Below are 19,160 nucleotides of genomic sequence, written 5' to 3' on the forward strand. Positions count from 1 at the left end.
GTCCCCAGCAGTAAGTATCCAGAATGGTCCAGTTGTCCTGTGGACTTTGCTGATGACAGAATGCAGCAAATTTTTTGCAGCTCCCACTTTGTGTGAATCTGCTCTTGGCAGTTCAGAGCACTGGCAAGATCTACAGGTCAGTGTTTGCCTACGTGGTTCCTGTGTGTGGACAGGCACAATCGCCTTGCTTTGGGGAGTTGTTTTGTTCTCTGTATGACCTAGACTTTCTTTTCCAAATCCAATCTGCCTCCTGGCTGAGCTTACAAAAGCAGGTGCTGCCTAAGCCTCTAGGTTCAGTGTGTGTAGAAGGCAGCATATTGTGTTTCCCAATGGGATTTATGCCATATGTCCTCATTTGGGGCTCTTTCCCAACTCTAACAAGTGCCATTTGAAGAACTCAATTTTCCCAGTGGGCTCCTAATCCGTAGCACCAACATAGGCACTCTTGGAAACTGCATTAATTCTTTCACACCACACGAATACCATTTGGTGAGATAATCACTTCCACAGGTTCTTAATCAGGAAGGCCTCTGCTGCACTAAAAGGGTAGACAGCCAAACCTCTTTCCATGGAGACTTGCCAATACTCCTTACAGGTTAAAAGATTTTACTTCTGTTTACCTTCATATAAAATAGTCAAGACTTTGTACCCAGCCAGAATTTTGAGATTATAGCATGTATCTGTTAGCCTGAGAGTGTTTTTTCTCTTCTAGGTATGTTGCCATATACCCGTACACTCCCCGGAAGGAGGATGAGCTAGAGCTGAGAAAAGGGGAGATGTTTTTGGTGTTTGAGCGTTGCCAGGATGGCTGGTTCAAAGGGACATCCATGCACACCAGCAAGATTGGGGTTTTCCCTGGCAATTATGTGGCACCAGTCACGAGGTATGAACGAATGGTTTAGTAAGTTCTAAACAGAAGAGCTTTGTTCATTTCCAGGGTTTTCAGTCTCTTCAGATCCCCGCTCACATTGTAATTACCTGTTACAAAAGCCAAAGTTTGTAAAATCCATATCTATATCTGCTAAAATTCCTTCTAATACTAAGATTCTTAGCTTACTTTTCATGTGGATATGTGTTGAAATTATAGGTTTCTACCAATAAACGTACTGGGGGGTGTAAGCTATTTGCTTTATTTTATAGGTGAGAAGACTCAACTATTCCATTTTCAGTATTTTTCTACTAAAAAAAAATAAAAGGCATATTTTAAATGAACAAAAGATGTATTATTAATGCTTACATGTTTATATAATGCCTGCTATATACCAGGCAGGCAGATTTCTAAACATACTACATTTATTAATTCTTAATCTTTAACTCATTGATGCAGTTGCTATTATTATCCCCATTTAATAAATGGAGAAATTGAGGCACAGAGAGACTAAGTAACTTGTATGAGATCACATAGTGAAGAAGTGCTCAAAGCCAGCCAATTCATTGCATTAATTAATTAATTCATTCATTCAAAGCCAGCCAATTCATTCATTCATTCAAAGCCAGCCAATTCATTGCATTAATTCATTAATTTGGTGATTATCTTTGAATTCTGATAAGCTTTCTAATAGAGTCAGAAATAGAAATTCCTTAAATGACATGAATCAATTTTAAATGAAGACAATTTCTTTCCCAGAACGTCATTTGACAATGTCTGGACATATTTTTGATTTTCACAATTGATGGTGTGAAGTATTGCTGCCATTTAGTGATGGAGGCAAAGGATTCTACTAAAACTTGTAATATGCAGGATCGACCTCCCTGCCACCTCTGGATAAGCCTGCTTCTGGTTTCCTTTCTGTTGTGATAAAATACTTTGGCCAAAAGCAATTTAGGGGAGGAAAAGTTTACTGTAGTTTACAACTCTAGCTCACAGTCCATCACTGAGGGAAGTCAAGGCAGAGACTCGAAGGCAGGACTGCTTCCTATTCTACACAGCATTACCTCCAATGAAGAAACTCACAGCCAGAGAAGTCTGGCAGGAACCAGTGGATACTGCATGTGATGACTTATAGACAGGTTTATGCTCAGCTAACTTTTCATACAGTTCAGGACCACCTGCCTATAGAATGGTACTGCCCACAGTGGGCTGGTCATCAATTAACCAGTCTCCTATAGATATGTCCACAGGCCAGTTCAACCCACAGGCAATTCCTCAATTGAGACTTTCTCCTCAAATAATTCTAGGCTATGTCAAATTGACAGTTAAAGCTAACCAGGACAACCCACAAGAGGAATAATCTAGCCCAAGAGGCTCAGAAACCCTGATACACACACACACACACACACACACACACACACACACACATTTATATAATGCCTGCTATAAAACAGGCAGGCAGATTTCTAAATATATTACATTTATTCTTAGTTTTATATATAATATATATTAAATTCTTTTATTTTATTTAAAGATAGTGTACTTTCTGGTTATTGAGCAAAGTCACCTTGAAAACTAAAAGAAAAGACTTGTAATGAAACCAACACTGAGATACCCCTGGTTTTTGACCATCGACTCTTAATAAGCAATCCAGGTCTTGCTGTGTTAAATCATTCCTACAACCTCCTGATTTTAAATAAATGGCTTAATGAACTGACATGTTTGTCAGCTGTTGCCCTTGATTTATAGGTTGGCCAGCAGCCTAATCAAATGAAAATCACTTTTGTTGCAGATGGTGACAGAATGTTAGCTTTAATTTGACTTGCAAATTTTTAATCAATATAAACCTTCTTTTCTGTACATGTTAATATATACATTGAGGATCTGACACATCCAGAAAATGGCAAACAACCTTTCTGGTACAAAGAATAAATGTGTAATAAATAAGAGAAATACAGCAAGCAATAATAAAAATGAAATTAATGAATGATGACATTTTTACAATATTTAAAAAATTATTAAAAGTTTCTTCACATTTAACTCTGGAGAAATGCTTGCATACAGCAAATGCTACTCATTATGGTGGAAGGGCGATCTTAATAGTGTATTCTACTTAATAGACTATTGTTATATACTCAATTGCCATTTAAATGGATTTAGAATATTCAAAAACATACATTACACAAACTACTCCATATTTAGTTAAATTTCAACAGTATATCCCTATAGCCAAGTAAATGCTGGAGGACTAGGAAAAAATAAAACAAAGCAACAACAAACCATTGTACACTGGCCTAGCCTTTAAAGAGCTTTCACTGAATCATTAGTGTTTAATGTAGGTAGTATATGTCTGTAGTAAAACAGTATTTGCTGGACATGACAGAGCCATTGCACATATGAAATCATAGCGGTTGTAACTGCATGCACAAGATCTGTACAAACCCAAACCAACTAAAATCCCAGCATGGATAGGAGGTGGGAGATGTGAAGTCCTAGCCCTAGCTGAGAAGCTATTGGCAATTGATGGCTGTTGGGGGAAGGAGAGTCAGTTTTCTTCAGGGATGTGGTCCCTGAGAGACTACCCATGCTCCATTAGGTGGTCCCACATCCATGCACATACAGGAAGCACTAAGTGCACTCAGTGGGTTGAGAGAGGGAGGGAAGGAGGGAGGGAGGGAGGGATGAAGGAAGAAAGAGAGCAGCTTTGAAGTTGGGAGGGAAAAGTGGGAGGGATAGGGGAGAAGCTGGAGGGGAGGAAATTGGGGATGGACTTGAACAAAACGTATTATTTGAGTGCATGAAATTCTCAAACAATTAAAATAAATAAGATAAAATAAAAATACACCAAATCAGTAGTCAAACTGTAAACACTGCATGGAATAGAAAGATGGAATGAAGGAAGCAGTTTACACAAAACAGTTGACTCATAAGACTTAAACTTCAACTTTAGGTCAGACTTCTTGAAATGATTGGATCTGTACTGGATTTTGAAACTTAAATGAGATAGAGATAGATCAAAAGAAGCCTTAAAGGCCATTCAAATTGTGTGTGCATAGTGTATATGGGGCACACATCAGTGTGTACCCAGCCTCTTGTTAGAGGCAAGTTGAGAAAGTCAGAAAGCAAAAACAAAGTGATGGAAATGTGGGTATTATAAGGAAACAAGCTTTGCTCGGGGGTGAAGTGGGAGAATTCAGGCCTTTGCAAGTCAGTGGAGGTGAGTGAGTAGCCGTGAAATGAGAAGTTGAATGTAGTAACTATGTATTCTTAGGCAGAGTATGGTGTGTGGTTTGGTAACTCAGAATGGCGTCAAGACCTTTCTCTGCCTCAGGGCCATCATTTCTTTGAACTTGCTATTCCTAAAAACTTGTAAAAATAATTCCATTCATTTTAAAAAATGTTCTCTCTCTAAAGTTGAGTCATTTTTCTTGCTTTTAATTGTTCTGTCTCCCACTTTGCTGATGGATCGATTGGGTTTTCCATCTGTTTGTGTCTTGGCAGGGCAGTGACAAATGCTTCCCAAGCTAAAGTCCCTATGTCTACTGCGGGTCAGACAAGTCGGGGGGTGACAATGGTCAGTCCTTCTACTGCTGGAGGGCATACCCAGAAGCTCCAAGGAAATGGTGTGGTCGGAAATCCCAGTGTTGTCCCCACAGCTGTGGTGTCAGCCGCTCACATCCAGACAAGTCCTCAGGCAAAGGTCCTGCTACACATGACTGGTCAAATGACAGTCAACCAGGCCCGCAATGCTGTGAGAACAGGTAAGACTGGAACAATGGTGGCAAAGGGCTTACCTCACTACTAGCAGGTCATTTATGACAGGTGTTGAAAAGGGGGTATGATATTAAAACAATGAGTAGCGTGTAGAAACAGAAACAGGCACAACATAGTCACTAGTGCTGTCTTAGTGTCACAGTTTTTTTTTTGTCTCTGGGACAAATACCTGAGATAAATACCCTAAAAGGAAGAAAAGCTTATTTGGCTCATGGTTACTGGGCCTATCACTGCAAGCCTGTCCTGGTTAGCTTTTCAGATGATATGATGAAACACTGACCAAAACCAACTTGGGAGAGAAAGGCTTTATTTTCACCTACAAGTTGTGGTTCATCCTTGAGGGAAGCCAAGGCAGAAATTGCAGCAGAGATCACCAAGGAACACTGCTTTCTGGCTTGCTCCCCTGGATTGCTTAGTTACTTTTCTTATATAGACCAAGCCTACCTATCCAGGGATTGGCACCACCCACAGTGGGCTGGACCCACTACATCAATTAACAATCAAGAAAATGCCCTACAGACATGCCCCCAGGCCAGTCTGATGGAGGAAAGTTCTCAGTTGAGGTTCCCTCTTCCCAGGTCACTCTAGTTTGTGTCAACTTGACAAAAACTAGCTAGCACAAGGTCTGTAGTGAGGCAGAGCATGGTGGCAGAGAGGGTGTGGTGGAGCAGAGATGATAACTTCCTGTTGGCCAGAAACCACCATGACAGGAAGGGACCAGAACAAGATATAGGATTCAAAAACAAGCCCTCTCCTCTAAGCAGGCCCCACCTCTTTAGACTGTTGATAGAGTTAGCATCCTCATGATCCAATCATCTCTCAGTACCACCATCACCTGGGGACCAAACCTTTAACACAGGCCCTTTCTCAAGGTACAATTCATGTCTATACTATTAACAGACACTTTATATCTGTTTGGGCCAAGCCTCCCTACACACTAGTTCAAAACTGATATGTCTAAACTCTGTAGAAAAAAATAATTGGCCTGATCCTAAGAATGTCAGTATTGTGGTACTTGAAAGTACGACTTCTATGGTCAAGATTCTGGCCTCAAATCTCATTGTCCCTCGTTGTATGACTACTGTGTGACTGGCTGTTCAACAGTGTGCTGGTTATTTTTGATGAACTTGGGTTGCAAGTCTATTTTAGACCCAGTGAGAACTTAAATACGTTTCTTAGTTCTATGGCATTGAAAAGCTATCAAGAGTCTTGGGTAACTGTGGTGGAGTAAAGGAGATACATGTGAATTCTATCAGAAAGAACAAGAAGAAAAGTGGGTAGTAAGAAAAGGAAATGGGCACTGGAGAGATGACTCAGTGGTTAAGAGCAATGGCTGCTCCTGCAGAGGACCTGGGTTCCATTCCCAGCACTCACGTGTCAGCTAACAAGTGTCTGTAACTTCAGTTCCAGGGGAATCCAACACCTTCTGGCCTCCATGGCCAGTGCAGTTACATACATGCAGGCAAAACATTCATACACATAAAATAAAAATGTACCAAAAAATTTTTAAAGAAAAGAGGACTCCAGACCAGTGTGTGATTGGTTGCTCTGCAGACTCATCAGAAATTGGCTCAGTGTCTCTAATGCTGTGGAAAGATATTCTCTGTACTAAAGGGCCTTAACGTTGGTTATAGCTGATCTTCCAGGTCCTCACGAGACTCATCTATGGATCTAGCTAAGACTTAAACTACCCTTCATCCATTCTTTATTGTAATAAATGACAGGAGCAACCTCTCATGGTCTGATGCAGCAAAATGACTACTGTGTGATTCTCTGTTAAACAGTGTGATGATTATTTTTGATGAACTTGGTTGCAAATCTATTTTAGACCCATTAGGAACTTCAATACCTTTCTTAGTTCTATGACCTTGAAAACCTACTAAAAGTCTTAAATAACCATGCTGGAGTAAAGGAAATACATGTGAATTCTATCAGAAAAAAACAACAAGAAGAAAAGTGGCGAAAAGTGGCCGCTCATGTGTTGGTGAGCAGTATTTATTAGGCCACTGACTCTTGCTGTATTCCCTCCTGTCATCTACCAGTTGCAGCACATAACCAAGAACGCCCCACGGCAGCAGTGACACCCATCCAAGTACAGAATGCCGCCTGCCTGGGACCTGCATCTGTGGGCCTGCCCCATCACTCATTGGCTTCCCAACCTCTGCCTCCAATGGCAGGCTCTGCTGCCCATGTTGCTGCCGTCAGTATCAGTCGGACCAATGTTCCCCTGGCTTGCCCTGGAGCTGCATCATTGACCTCCCCAAACATGACTGCTGCCACTCTGGAGACCGAGCCTGGTGGCCGGACAGTGACCATCCTCCCTGGACTCCCCACATCTCCTGACAATTCTGCATCAGCTTGTGGGAACAGTTCAGCAATCAAACTAGACAAGGACATCAAAGTAAGACTCCCTGTTTCTCTGCTTCTATTGTATCCTGTAGTTTCTAGCTAATGAAATGGCTCATTGTTCTGAGGTCCTTCATGTGCTCACGTGGGCAAGTCCAGGTGCCCCGTGCCAGGAATACAACAGTGAGGAAGCCTGGCCACCACCCTGACCTCATATCCAGGTCTTACATGTCTCTGTATTTAAATGCCACCAGTTGCCAGGCCCAATAGATGTTAGGGAGACCACAGTGAGTAAGATTTAGTCAGCCTCCGCTTGCTGCTGACTGCCTCAGAAAGGAACTTCCTCTCCTTCAGTTACTCACTCTTTCATCATTTTGCTGTTCCCAGGTTTTCCTGTCCAGTTGGTCTTGCTTGTTAACAATTCTGTTAAAAAAAAAAAAAATTTAGCTGACCCACACCTTCAATCCCAGCACTCGGGAGGCAGAGGCAGGCGGATTACTTTGAGATTGAGGCAGAAGAAGGTTGGACAGAGATCCAGGCCAACTGGGACTACAGGGAGAACTTGACTCAAAAAATAAAAATAAAAAATCATTTTAACATATGAGGGTTTGAAAGTGTCCATTAAAAATATTATCTGCAAATTTATTTTATCTGTAGTACATTTAGCCATCATCAGCAGGATTTCTTGAGAGATAGGACCTGAAACATAAGGGAGAGTTCATCTCTCCTTTGGGGCTCGGGTTCAAATAAATACAATAGAAAACTATTTTGAAAGATTACCCTATGGGTGGGCACAGAGACAGGTCTGTTGAAGGGAAGAGAAATTGCTGGTGACTCAGTGTGAATAAGGTCTGGGCAGTTGTACCACAGTCTTGACTTCTTATTCAGTATTTCCTGCCTTTCCCTCAAAACTGTAGAGCAGCTCTGGGAAGCTTTCTTGAAATCACAAACTCTTAGCCCCCAGGCTCCTAATGGATAGACTTCTACCGAAATGGCTCGGGAAGCCTATAAATAGGAGTTTATAAGGAAATAAACTTTAACACCTACTAAAAAGTTAATTTTTGGTTAACCTTTAATGAGAGTTTTTTTTTTTAAAGATTGGTATCTGTTTTTGTTTATAATTAACTGTGTTAAACTTGTAGCCAAGGTGACATGTCCAACTTTGTTAGTATTTTGAAAGAATTATTTTTAGACTTTTTGGGTTTGGGGGGCCGGTTTTGTTTTTATTTTTTATTTTTATTATTTTATGTGTATGAGTGTATCGCCTGCATGTATGTGAGTGCACTCGTGTTGTGCAATGCCACGGAGGTCAGAAGAGGACTTTGGATTCCCCTGGAACTGGAGTTAAGAATGTGCCATCTCTCCAGCCCCTATATACTTTTTGTTTTAAGGTTTGGTCATAATGTCCCTGGTCACTTAGGGGAACAAGGGCCCTTCAGCCCTCGCCTTCTCGGCACTTGCATTAATAGACTTCATAGAGGGACTAGAGAGGTGGCTCAGCAGTTAAGAATACTGACTGTTCTTGCAGAAGACCTGGGTTCCATTCCCAGCACCCGCATGATGGCTAACAACTGTCCATAAATCCAATTCAGGGAAATCCTATGCCCCCTTCTGACCTCTGTGGGCATTGTACAACATGGGTGCCCTTATATACACGCAGACAATACACTCATACACATAAAATAATAATAAAATATTTTCTAAACATAGACTTCATAGATACCTGTGGTAAAAAGAATAGTGGTCCCCAAAGATGACTTTCTCTTGATTCCAGGAACTTTCCTTACTGTTTTCTTTTTTTTTCGTCTTTTTGAGACAGGGTCTCTCTGTAGCCCCAGCTGTCCTGGAACTCACTATGTAGACCAGGCTGGCCTTGAGCTCACAGAGATTCACCTGCCTCTGCCTCCCGAGTACTAGAATTAAAGGCGTGGGCCACCACGCCCGGCCTTACTGTTTTCTTACTACAAAAGGACTTTGCAGATGGGATTAAGTTAAAAGTTCTGAGATGAGGCATTTTCCTTATGGATGGGCCCAATGTTAAGTGCATAGACCCATTGGGAACTTAAATACCTTTCTTAGTTCTATGACATTGAAAACCTTCTTCCTGAAGGGAGGCAATAAGGTTAGGGCACTTGAGACAGATATGGTAAAACATAGGTGGAGTGATACAAGAAAGGGGGTATACATCAAGGGATGTGGGAGGCCTCGGGAACCTGGAAGAGACTGGAAGGCTCTTCCCCACAGTGTCCATGTGTCCCTGCAACATCTTGATTTTAGAATCTAGTACTTTTTTCCCCACAAAGTTTGCAGTAATTTGTTTCAGTAGTGTGCTGGATAGCTTTAGTGTCAACTTGACACACCTGGGTTGAAGGAGCCTCAGTTGGGGAATTCTCCATAGGACTGGCCTGTGGCCATGTCTGTGGGGCATCTTCTTGATTGTTAAGTGATGTGGGAGGGCCCAGCCCACTGTGGGTGGTGCTACCCCTGGGCACATGGGCTGTGTTGCATAAAAAGCAGGCTGAGCCGGGGTCAGGGGAGCAAGCGGGTAAACAGCATTCCTCCCTGGCCTGTGCTCCAGCTCCTGCTTCCAGGTTCCTTACCTGAGTTCCTACCCTGGGCTCCCTGGTGAACTTTGACCTGGGAGATGTAAGCTGAATAAACCCTTTCCTCCCCAAGTTGGTAACGGTCAGAGTGTTTTGTCACAGCAATGAAGAAACAAGTTAGAACAAGTAGCCACTAGTATATAACCTTAGTATCATCCCCTTGATTACTCATCCATGACAAATGGCCACCAGTCTCTGCTTGAACCAGTGACTGCAAGTGTCATGTCCCCCCAGATGATTTCCTTCCCAAAATTTTTTAAAGATTTATTTTTTATTATTTTAAATCCTGTGTTTGTGTGCGTCTGTGTGTGTGTGTCTGTGTGTGTGTGTATGTGTGTGTGTGCTCTTAATTGGTGAGCCATCTCTCAGATCTTCAGTTCTCCTCCTCTACTTAAGGAATGAACCCCTGCCTTTAGCTTCATAGGCAAGTGTTCTACCACTGAGCTAAGTCCCCCAACCCCCTTCTGTCCATTCTTAACTCAGCAGAAATTTATCAAGCATGTGTCTGTCTCCCTGTGCCCTCCCTTCATTTTAAGAGCCTTGTAGAAATTACTGTTTTACACAGTTTTACACAATATCCGCCCTGAGATATTTGCAAAATTGTTCCCTTGTTTTTCTGTTTGTTTGTTTGTTTTGTTTTGTTTTAAGAGTGTGCTAAGTTTTCATCTCTTCCTCATGGCATGAATTGCAAATTTCCCTTCTAAAATCATGAACTTTCCAAATCCAGTGCAGACACCTCTGGTTGATATTAATTCACAATAATTCTGTGATTATCATCACTTTATAACCATGAATCCTCAAGACTGGAGTGTCACTTGACCCACTTTGTCATATCATGGGAAATCTTGCCAGATGCCACATAGAAATCCAATAGTTACCCCATCAGTTTTGCTGTTATTTATTGGTAATAAATGTCTTCTAGAAGTGTCTCCTCCTTAGAATCTCATTTCCTTGTCTAAGTGCTTGTAAGCCTTTCATTTAATATCATTTTAGTATTTCCCAGATGGTCTACAAAGTACCTTTATTAGAGCAGCAATAAAGGCCCATAAGAATAACTCCTGGTCAAGAGAATAGACTCTCTGACCTGGGTGGAGAACATGCCAGTTGAGAGGATCTATCACCTGACCGAGAACACCCCCCCCCACCCCCCCACCCGCCAAGGTGGGTTCACCTTAAGCCAGGCTAAGGAGGTAGAGGGAATAATTATTCCCTTAATGAGATACTGCACTTTTCCTTCCCAGAATCCCCACTCCCAAGCAAAGTCCCTACAAGTCTCCATGAGGTTGCCCTGAGGCTTGTTAGATCTGCCCATCTCTGAGCACTGACTCAGAAAGTGCAGTTTTTCCTTTTTCTTTTTTCTGTTTATTTTGAGTGTCAGCTACACTGTAAGTCTGCTTTTTGGGCTTCCTTACTTTCTCTAGATCCCCCTCCCCCACCATGTGGCTCCCTGCTGCACGGCTTCTCCCTTCTCAACTTTAATAAAATTGTCTTTGGGCTTCAATTTTGAGTCAGTTCATAAATTCTGTTATTGGTGAAACAAAGAACCCCAAGAGAGGACCCCAATTTCCCTGGCATTACCTGGTGACCATGAGGGGACCTCCCAAAAATTGTTAACACCTTGTTGCCTTCTTTTTGAAAATTCGAATAGCGCATACCTCTCTTTTTGCCTATTAAATTGACCCTGATTGCAGTCATCATCAGTTTGCACTTCCACTGATAATGTTCCCTGTACACTGAGGTGAATTCAGCCCCATTAGGGGTGTTCATTCTGTCTTTTAATCCTAATCTCTTCATCCATTTCTTCCATATCCAGATTTGTTCTTCCTCTCCAATATGCAAATTAACCTTCCCTTTCTTCCTCCCATCTGAGAAGTCTCTACACCCCAGACAGCAGGGTGTGTCTATCTTGTTCTTTTTGTTTCAAATGTAACTTTAAAATAGCACTTGAATATTTTTTCTTTTTTTTTGTCTTTAGAATTTAACAGATTTAAGCTCATTCTGATCTTCAGCCTTCCTGCATGGCTATGGGCCCTGCTATGTTGTGACAGACTCTTCTCTTGATCTTTTCCTACTTGTCCTTTAAAAATTTGAGCCCATTAGGCTGCACCCTGGGGGCTCACACCAGTTCCTTTAGAGGCGTCTACATTTTCATCTGCAGGGATCATTTGCAATTGTATGAGTAGAATTTCATTTTGAGAGTCCTCTTGAACCATTTTCCCCTTTGAGTTTCATGCCATGCATATGTTTTCTTTGAACTTTTAAGCTCAGTTCTTTTAAACTTTATCACCAGTTTCTCGGGGGGGCGGTGCTTCTCTGGCCCCTGTCTAGTCCGCCCCACACCAGTCGATCAGAATTTGATTCCAAATTACAATTTGCTTTGCTTTCTGTGAAGTTAAACTATCAGCAAGTCAAGGCAGAGCGTATGGGAGATTGTAGTTTTAGTGGAGACCTCCAGCAGATCTCACCACAGTGTGGTGGACTTTGCTGGTGTCTTCCATCACCATTCTGTATTCCTCACCATCCACAAGGCAAAGTACGTTAGGGTATCCCCAAATGGTAGCCTTCTCCTCTTCTCCAAACCCAAATGGTGCAGTGGGCTGCCGCTGGTGCTCCACAACATGTAGAAAGTTTCGATGTATAGACAAGTCTCTTAGCACTCTCCTAACAGGGCCATCCCTTTGCCTAATATTTTATTTGGAAGACCTCTCTTGCAGAGTCTCATGGAAAACAAGATGCCAACTTTGGTGCATGAACATCATTTGACAATGAGCTTCTGGAACTCTGTTTTCAGATTTCATCTCAGGCATCCCATGTTTGAAATCCTGACCCTTTCTATGGTTGTTGTGATTCTTTGCTTGACATTCCTGATTTTGCCCATAGTCATCAGTTTTACGGCTTTGTCTGGACGGGTTTCTTGGGCTTCACTGTCTTCGCCCTGCAGCGATAGGGTTATACATAGCCATGTCCAACTTTTTACGTGGGTGCTGGGGATTTAGACTCAGGTCCTCATGACTAATGAGCAAGAACTCTTACCAACTGTGCCATCCCCAGCCTCTGGAGAGTTTCCCAAAAGTGAACCCAAGGTCACTGTTAAATGCCTCAAATCCCTCAACCCAAAATTCTTGATGATTCTCCCCCCCTAGGGAACAACCCCAGGGCTTGCTTCTTAATCAGTCACTGTTTGTTTGAGGCTTTTCCTGTTTTTCTCGTTTTCTTAAGCAGAGGATCTACCAGTTTCACCTTCTCCTCTGAACTCTCTTCCTGACATCTTTACTGATTATTTTCCTTGCTCAAATGATTTTCCTGCCCCTCCTCCCCCAGTTCTATTTTGTTGTCAAAAACAAGATCATCCGTGTGCTTTGCCATGGAACTTTCCTAAGGACCTACCAAATGGCCAGTTACTGTTCCTGCTCTCAGTGAGAGCTGGGATCCAGACCAGGCCTTTAGATTGCCTGACTGCACACAGAGTTCATCTGGGAACTATGGAGAAGGAGGGAGGTTGGGGGAGGAAAGAGGAGAGAGAGAGGGGCTTGGGGGGTACTGACTGGGGCTGAGGCTGAGGCTAAGGCTGGGTCTGCTCTTATCACTCTGAAGAGTAGAATCTCATTTCTACCCCTTACCAGCATGGTGGTTTTACTTTATTTATGATTATTATTTTTTAATATTTTATTTGTTATTTTTGTTTTATGTGTATGAGTGTATTGCCTATATGTATGAAGTGCACCCATGTTATGCAGTGGCTGTGGCGGTCAGAAGGTGTCGAACTGCATGGAACTGGAGTTAACGGACAGTTGTTAGCAGCCATGTGGTTGCTGGGAATCGAACTCCGGTCCTCTGCAAGAGCAGTCAGTGCTCTTAACCACTGAGCCATCTCTCTAGCCCCAGCATGGTGATTTTAGACAAGTTTACAGAGCTTTAGGCAATAGGAATAATTAATTCCTACCACATCAGGTTGCTGTGAAGACTAAATATGGAACTCCTCTTAATAGCATTTAACAAGAGCCTTGAACCTGGTGATGTTTAGTCATCTCTAGATTTTCAGGAGACCCTTCCTCAAAGAAGCCTTGCCTGTTTTTACCCTACCTGGTGTCTCCCATGGCGCTCCCCTGTCATTCCTTTCCCCTTCTGCTTTTTCTTGGGGAGAGGGCCTGTTTTACAGCCATCTTTGTTTCCGTTAGACACAAACTGTCCCCACCAAATTCCCAGGGCATATGGTTGCCTGGTTCATGTTAGATGCTCAAATGTTTGTTTAAAGTAGGAATGATTATTATTAAGCATGGGAATTATTTTTTGAGATTCCTTACCTAAGAACAATGTCTCTGAGTATTAGCAAACTGGTAAACAGATTATAGACCTCTGGGTCCAGGAAGACTCTTTGGCTAATTGCTACGTATGTCTTCAAAAAGAAGAATGTTGTTGGTTGTGAGTTGCTCAAATAAAGTTCAGTTTTACTTGGGAAAGAGCTCTGATTTGAAGTTTCCTATGTTGTATTCAGCTGTTATATATCTAGGAGGAATTAAATAGATGATCCTATTTTTTGTTTTTGTTTTGTTTGTATGTTTTGTTTTGTGTGGGTGCACATATATGTGCACATGAATATGGAGGTCAGAAGTCAACCTCACACGTTGTTCTGCAGAAGTCATCCACCTTGAGACAGGATCTCGCTCTGGCATTGAGCTTGTAGGTTAGGCTAGGCTGGCCGGCCAGAGAACCTGAGATCCACTTGTCTTCACCTCCCTAGACTACCACGTCTAGCCTTTTTATATGAGATCTGAATATTGGCGTCAGGGCCTCATGAGTACATGGCAATCACTTTACTAACTGAACCATCTTCCCAACCATTTGTTTTGTTTTGAGGCTGTCCTTGAACTAAGTAGCCCAGGCTGGCCTCCAGGAGATCCTCCTGCCTCATTCTCCCAAGTAGCTGGGGTTACAGGCATGCATCACCATACCCAACTTGAAAATGTTTTGCATATAGAAGTAACTTTGTCTGATTATCTACTGATTAGTTTTTGACCCAGATTTTTTCAATGTGTATATATATGATACTGTTTTAAATCATCAGATCTGAAATGATTCTAAAGACATTATTTCATCTGGGAGTGATTAAGGGGAAAGCCACAGGAGATGAGTTATTAAGGAGCCTAGTAAACGATGTCCTCCATTTTCACATGTGCTAACATTATTTTTAAAGAATCACTTTGCCAAAGTGTAGACTATCAATTCTTCCCTGTTTTTCATTTCTGGTGTTGGGTTTTGAAATAAATAAAGGTGCCCTTAGATAAGTGTCTGAATTTCCAAAATTATCTCTCTCAAGTGGCACATTGCTGTACTAATAGCGAATGCATCAGAATATGCTATAAACAGCACAGCTCCATGAAACTAGGGCTGTATCTTTCATGTGTTGGTACCCCAACCCCCTCCCTCCTGCACCCTGCCATGATGCCTAATTCTCTGCCTTCTGCTCCATGGGTAGTCAGCATCAGTTGATGATGATAGCACATCCCTTAGAAGTCGTTAAAGCGAGTTGTATTTAATGGGTTTAATCAATTTCAATGAACCAAGTCATCTTTCTTCTTAATCACTTTAGAAGCTGTTCCCTGTGTGCAATTCAGTTATCTGATATTCTTCTGAGTGCCGAGATCTGAGCTTTAAAGCAACATCTTTAGCTGCAGCTTGCTGAGATTGTAATTTATCAATGGTCTTGATGTTCTCAGTCAATCCATGGGGGTCCAGGGATTAGATTGTGATTTTTTAAATCCTGGCAGGCATAGTTAGAAGTTGTAGTGGACTGCTACCTTAGAAGTAGAAGCTGTCAGAAACTCTTCTTTCCTAAGTGCAGCTGCCCCATGGGAGTAGGACCACAGCACTGGCAAACAGTCTACTTCATTGACCAGTGCTTGATTGGGGAAATCTAAAACCTCCCGTTTGGTCATCTTGGCCCTGGCTCTTGCTGACTGTTTGCCTGCCCTTCCTTCTATTGATCTTATTCCCTTGCAGTGTTCTGGGCCTCTCCACTTTAATGGTGCCAAGCTCTATGCTGGGCTCTGCACTCAAGCACGTAGTCAAGTTTGTAAGGTTATTTAATGGAATGTACACAGTAGACTCTTGGAAAATGTGACATTCAGTGAGAGACTGAAGCAAAGCACAGCAAGATGAAACTGAGATCAGGCCAGGAAGAAAAAAGCAAAAGCTCTTCCTTGGTGTGGGAGAAGGTCGAGAGGGTCAAGAGGATCCATTCGCCCTGCTCATGTGTAGCTGAGGCTAGGCAGGCACCCTAGCACTCACTCTTAGCACTCTCCTATCCTCTTCCTATTTCTAGCCCAGATAGTACCACACATTCTGAGCAGTATTTATAGATGGGACTGTGCAGTTTCCCAGGGGTGTTTGCTCATCATCAGATAAATGACTGTTCTTGTCTCCTTTTTTTTTTTTTTTTTTCATTCTGTCTCTAGTGGAATTGTGTTATTGTAGGTAGTGATTCACTCCCCAAGGGGATGTTTTTTTGAGTCTGAACTAACTCATATCCCCAAGAAGGGTTCCTGGGTGTTGGATCTCCTTGTGAGCTCCTGATAACTCCATGTCTCTGTTTTGGGCCTTAATTCTAAAGAAATACTTCTCTATGAAAATTGTCATTTTCAGGTAATGTTTCTATTCAGAGCACTTAATGATGTCATTGACATTTTAGTAAAACAATTTAAGATGATGATTTGACAGTAACGACGTTAAACCTGGTGACTGGAAAGTTCAGTGGCAGATTTTGAGAATAAAGTAGCTAGCTCAACACCTGGCTTTCTTTGCAGAGCAAAAAAGGTCAGACAAAAATTCAGGATTTGGGGGGGGGAGGGGAGGAGAATGGGGTTGCTGAGAAAAAGCAATGTGTGTTTGCTTGCAAAAAGAGACAAAAATATTAATGTAGTAAAGTATCCCTTAAAATTTTGTGGAGTTGTTTTAGGGTTTCTAGTCAAGGAAATACTTGAACAATAGGAATGCTGTTGGCTGGTTAAATGGAATCAAGGCATGACCTGATTGATGCCCATCTAGGCATCTTTCCGAGTGATATGGCTCAAATGTGCTGACGTGGAGTAAAGTGTTGGGTTTTCTGAGCACCCAGTCACTTGCCCTCACAGTCATCAGAGACAGGACAGGCAGAATTTCAAGAAATTAAACCCATAATCTGACATCTCCATTTTATTCTGCAACATCTACTTTTACTTTGCTATTATGTTCATTTGCTTGTGTATGTGTGTATGCACACACCACTGTGCCTATGTGATGAGCAGAGGACAACTTGTGGGAGGTGATTCCCGTCTTCTACCATATAGGTCCAAGGGATTGAAGTCTGGTCTTCAGGTTTGAGGGCAAGCACCTCTACCCACTGAACCACCTTGCTGGCCACTTGTACTTTTAGAAAACTACAATACAAATTGGTGAACATGTAAATTTTTTTGTTTTGCATCTTTTTAATCCGCTTATCTTGCTGCCTCACTAGAAGATAGTGAACAAGAGAATGCCCAAAACAGACAAAAGTAGGCAGGCAGAGAGGGAGAGGCAATAGTCAAAGGTCAGATTAACATCACACAAATACTGCTAACCAGATTAAGACTAACTGAGGTCCAATCAAAAATGGAAACTGGGGTGCCTTTTAGATGGTAAGAGCAATAAATACTGGTAACAACAGCAATAGTAGTAATAATAATGGCCCATCTCCAATGAATATCCGTTTCTTTTTCCTAGAAAGAAAAAAAGGGTTTGCTGAAGTTGCTCTCTGGAGCCTCCACCAAACGCAAGCCCCGAGTGTCCCCTCCGGCGTCACCCACCCTGGACGTGGAGCTGGGCCCAGGTGAGCTGCCCCTGCAAGGAGCGGTGGGTCCCGAGCTGCCGCTAGGGGGCGGCCACGGCAGGGCGGGCTCCTGCCCTGCAGATGGGGATGGCCCTGTGGTCACCGGGGCAGCCGGAGCAGCCTTGGCCCAGGATGCTTTCCACCGCAAGACCAGCTCCCTGGACTCCGCAGTGCCCATCGCTCCACCGCCGCGGCAGGCCTGCTCCTCTCTGGGTCCTGTGATGAATGAGGCCAGACCTGTTGTTTGTGAAAGGTGAGTTCAGTTCATGCTCAGAGGAAACTAATAAGTAAATAGCAAGCTTTATGCTGGAAATTTTATTCTGATCCTTAAGATCATTCTTTACAGCCCTCTGAAATTTTAAACTGAATTTGCAATGACCTTCGAGCATAGTTTCTTTTTCCTTTTGCTACACAAATCTATTCACTTTTTCTGTCTCGTGTTTCTCACCAAGTCTCCAGCCTTTTTTTCCTGCTTCTATTTCATTTCATTTCATTTCATTTCATTTCATTTCATTTCATTTCATTTTTTTTAGTCTTTTTGAGACAGGGTCTCCTTGTAGCTCCAGCTGGCCTGGTGCTCACTATGTGGACCAGGCTTCTGGCCTGGAACTCGTTGCCTGCCTTTGCCTCCTGAGTGCTGAGATTAAAGGCATGGGCCTGGTCTTTTTCCTGTTTCTAATCAACAGATCCAGAATCATCCACATGACATTTGTTGGTCACTGGAAATTTGTTCATACTGGGTAGCTCCCTTTCTTTTCCTTTTCATTTTCATTCCCTTTTTATAAAAAATTCTTTGTTTTATTAAGAGCCTACATCATTACCTGCTGATAGTGGAGAATTCTGCCACCCAGTGAACTGTCTTCCTCTGCTTCCCCAGCCAGAAGAAATAGTCTGGGTTCCGACTCCTCTCCTGGACCAGACTTGGTTCACTTACACTCAGAATAATGAACTCTCTTTAGTGATTCTGACCTTGAACAATGCTTACCCATGGGAATTCTGCTCCAAACATTAGTGGGGGGGGCAGTCTAGGTGTGTGTCATGGGAGAAAATACACTTAATAAAATGAGTATCTGTCAGGATTATAAAAACTGGAAAGTTAAATGCTATTCATTACCGAAGAAAATGTCACGAGGTACATTAAATTACTGCTCTGTTTTCATACAGCAAACATTTATTTCGAGTGTCATCTGTTTTGTTTCTATTCACTTGATTCCTCCTCGATTTGAATTTCAGAAGAAAAACCATTTCTGATTTTTAGAGGTGTTCCCAGTGGTTGACATTTTCTGTGTTGCAGATTTGATTGTTGTTGTTTTGACACGTCATCTTACCACGTGACCCAGGCTGGTCTCACATTCCTGACTTCAACCCTCTACCTCAGCCTGCCAGGTGGTTAGCCCCAGTGGTGTGTATCCCCATGCCTGGCTGTGCTGCAGATTGGAAATTTAACTGTGACATGTTATAATTTAAAATGACTCATTCACTGTTCCTTTGTATTTCAAATGGAACTGTATAAACATTTGTATTGAAACTTTCGCTTATATGGTTTTGTGGCACATTCTTAAACTATGAAAATGGGAAATAACCATCAAGCAACCTATGTATATAAGGTACACTGATGTGTATTTACATAGAGAGGTAAAATATTTTTCTATAGTTTTAACCCTCATAAGAAAAGATTTGAAATGAGATATTACCCTAAAGATGTTCCTCCCCAAATAGGGAA

At 42.2% G+C, this 19,160-nt stretch overlaps 1 protein-coding gene across 4 annotated transcripts in view; it reads left to right on the forward strand.

The window, feature by feature from the left end:
* Sh3rf1 (SH3 domain containing ring finger 1) overlaps positions 1–19,160 on the forward strand; it is a 177,269-nt gene that overhangs the window by 149,226 nt on the left and 8,883 nt on the right. For 3 of the 4 annotated variants that reach the window (XM_029559547.1, XM_008824940.3, XM_029559548.1), the window contains 4 exons: positions 713–883; positions 4,373–4,632; positions 6,688–7,046; positions 17,332–17,690. In XM_029559547.1, coding sequence (XP_029415407.1) covers positions 713–883; positions 4,373–4,632; positions 6,688–7,046; positions 17,332–17,690 — 1,149 coding nt within the window. Of the gene's footprint in view, positions 1–712; positions 884–4,372; positions 4,633–6,687; positions 7,047–17,331; positions 17,691–18,243; positions 18,704–19,160 lie in introns of those variants that run through there. The other variant, XM_029559549.1, reaches the window with a different exon arrangement.

The sequence above is a fragment of the Nannospalax galili genome, unplaced genomic scaffold, assembly GCF_000622305.1.
Source record: "Nannospalax galili isolate Female #2095 unplaced genomic scaffold, S.galili_v1.0 scaffold109, whole genome shotgun sequence".
Classification (NCBI taxonomy): domain Eukaryota; kingdom Metazoa; phylum Chordata; class Mammalia; order Rodentia; family Spalacidae; genus Nannospalax; species Nannospalax galili.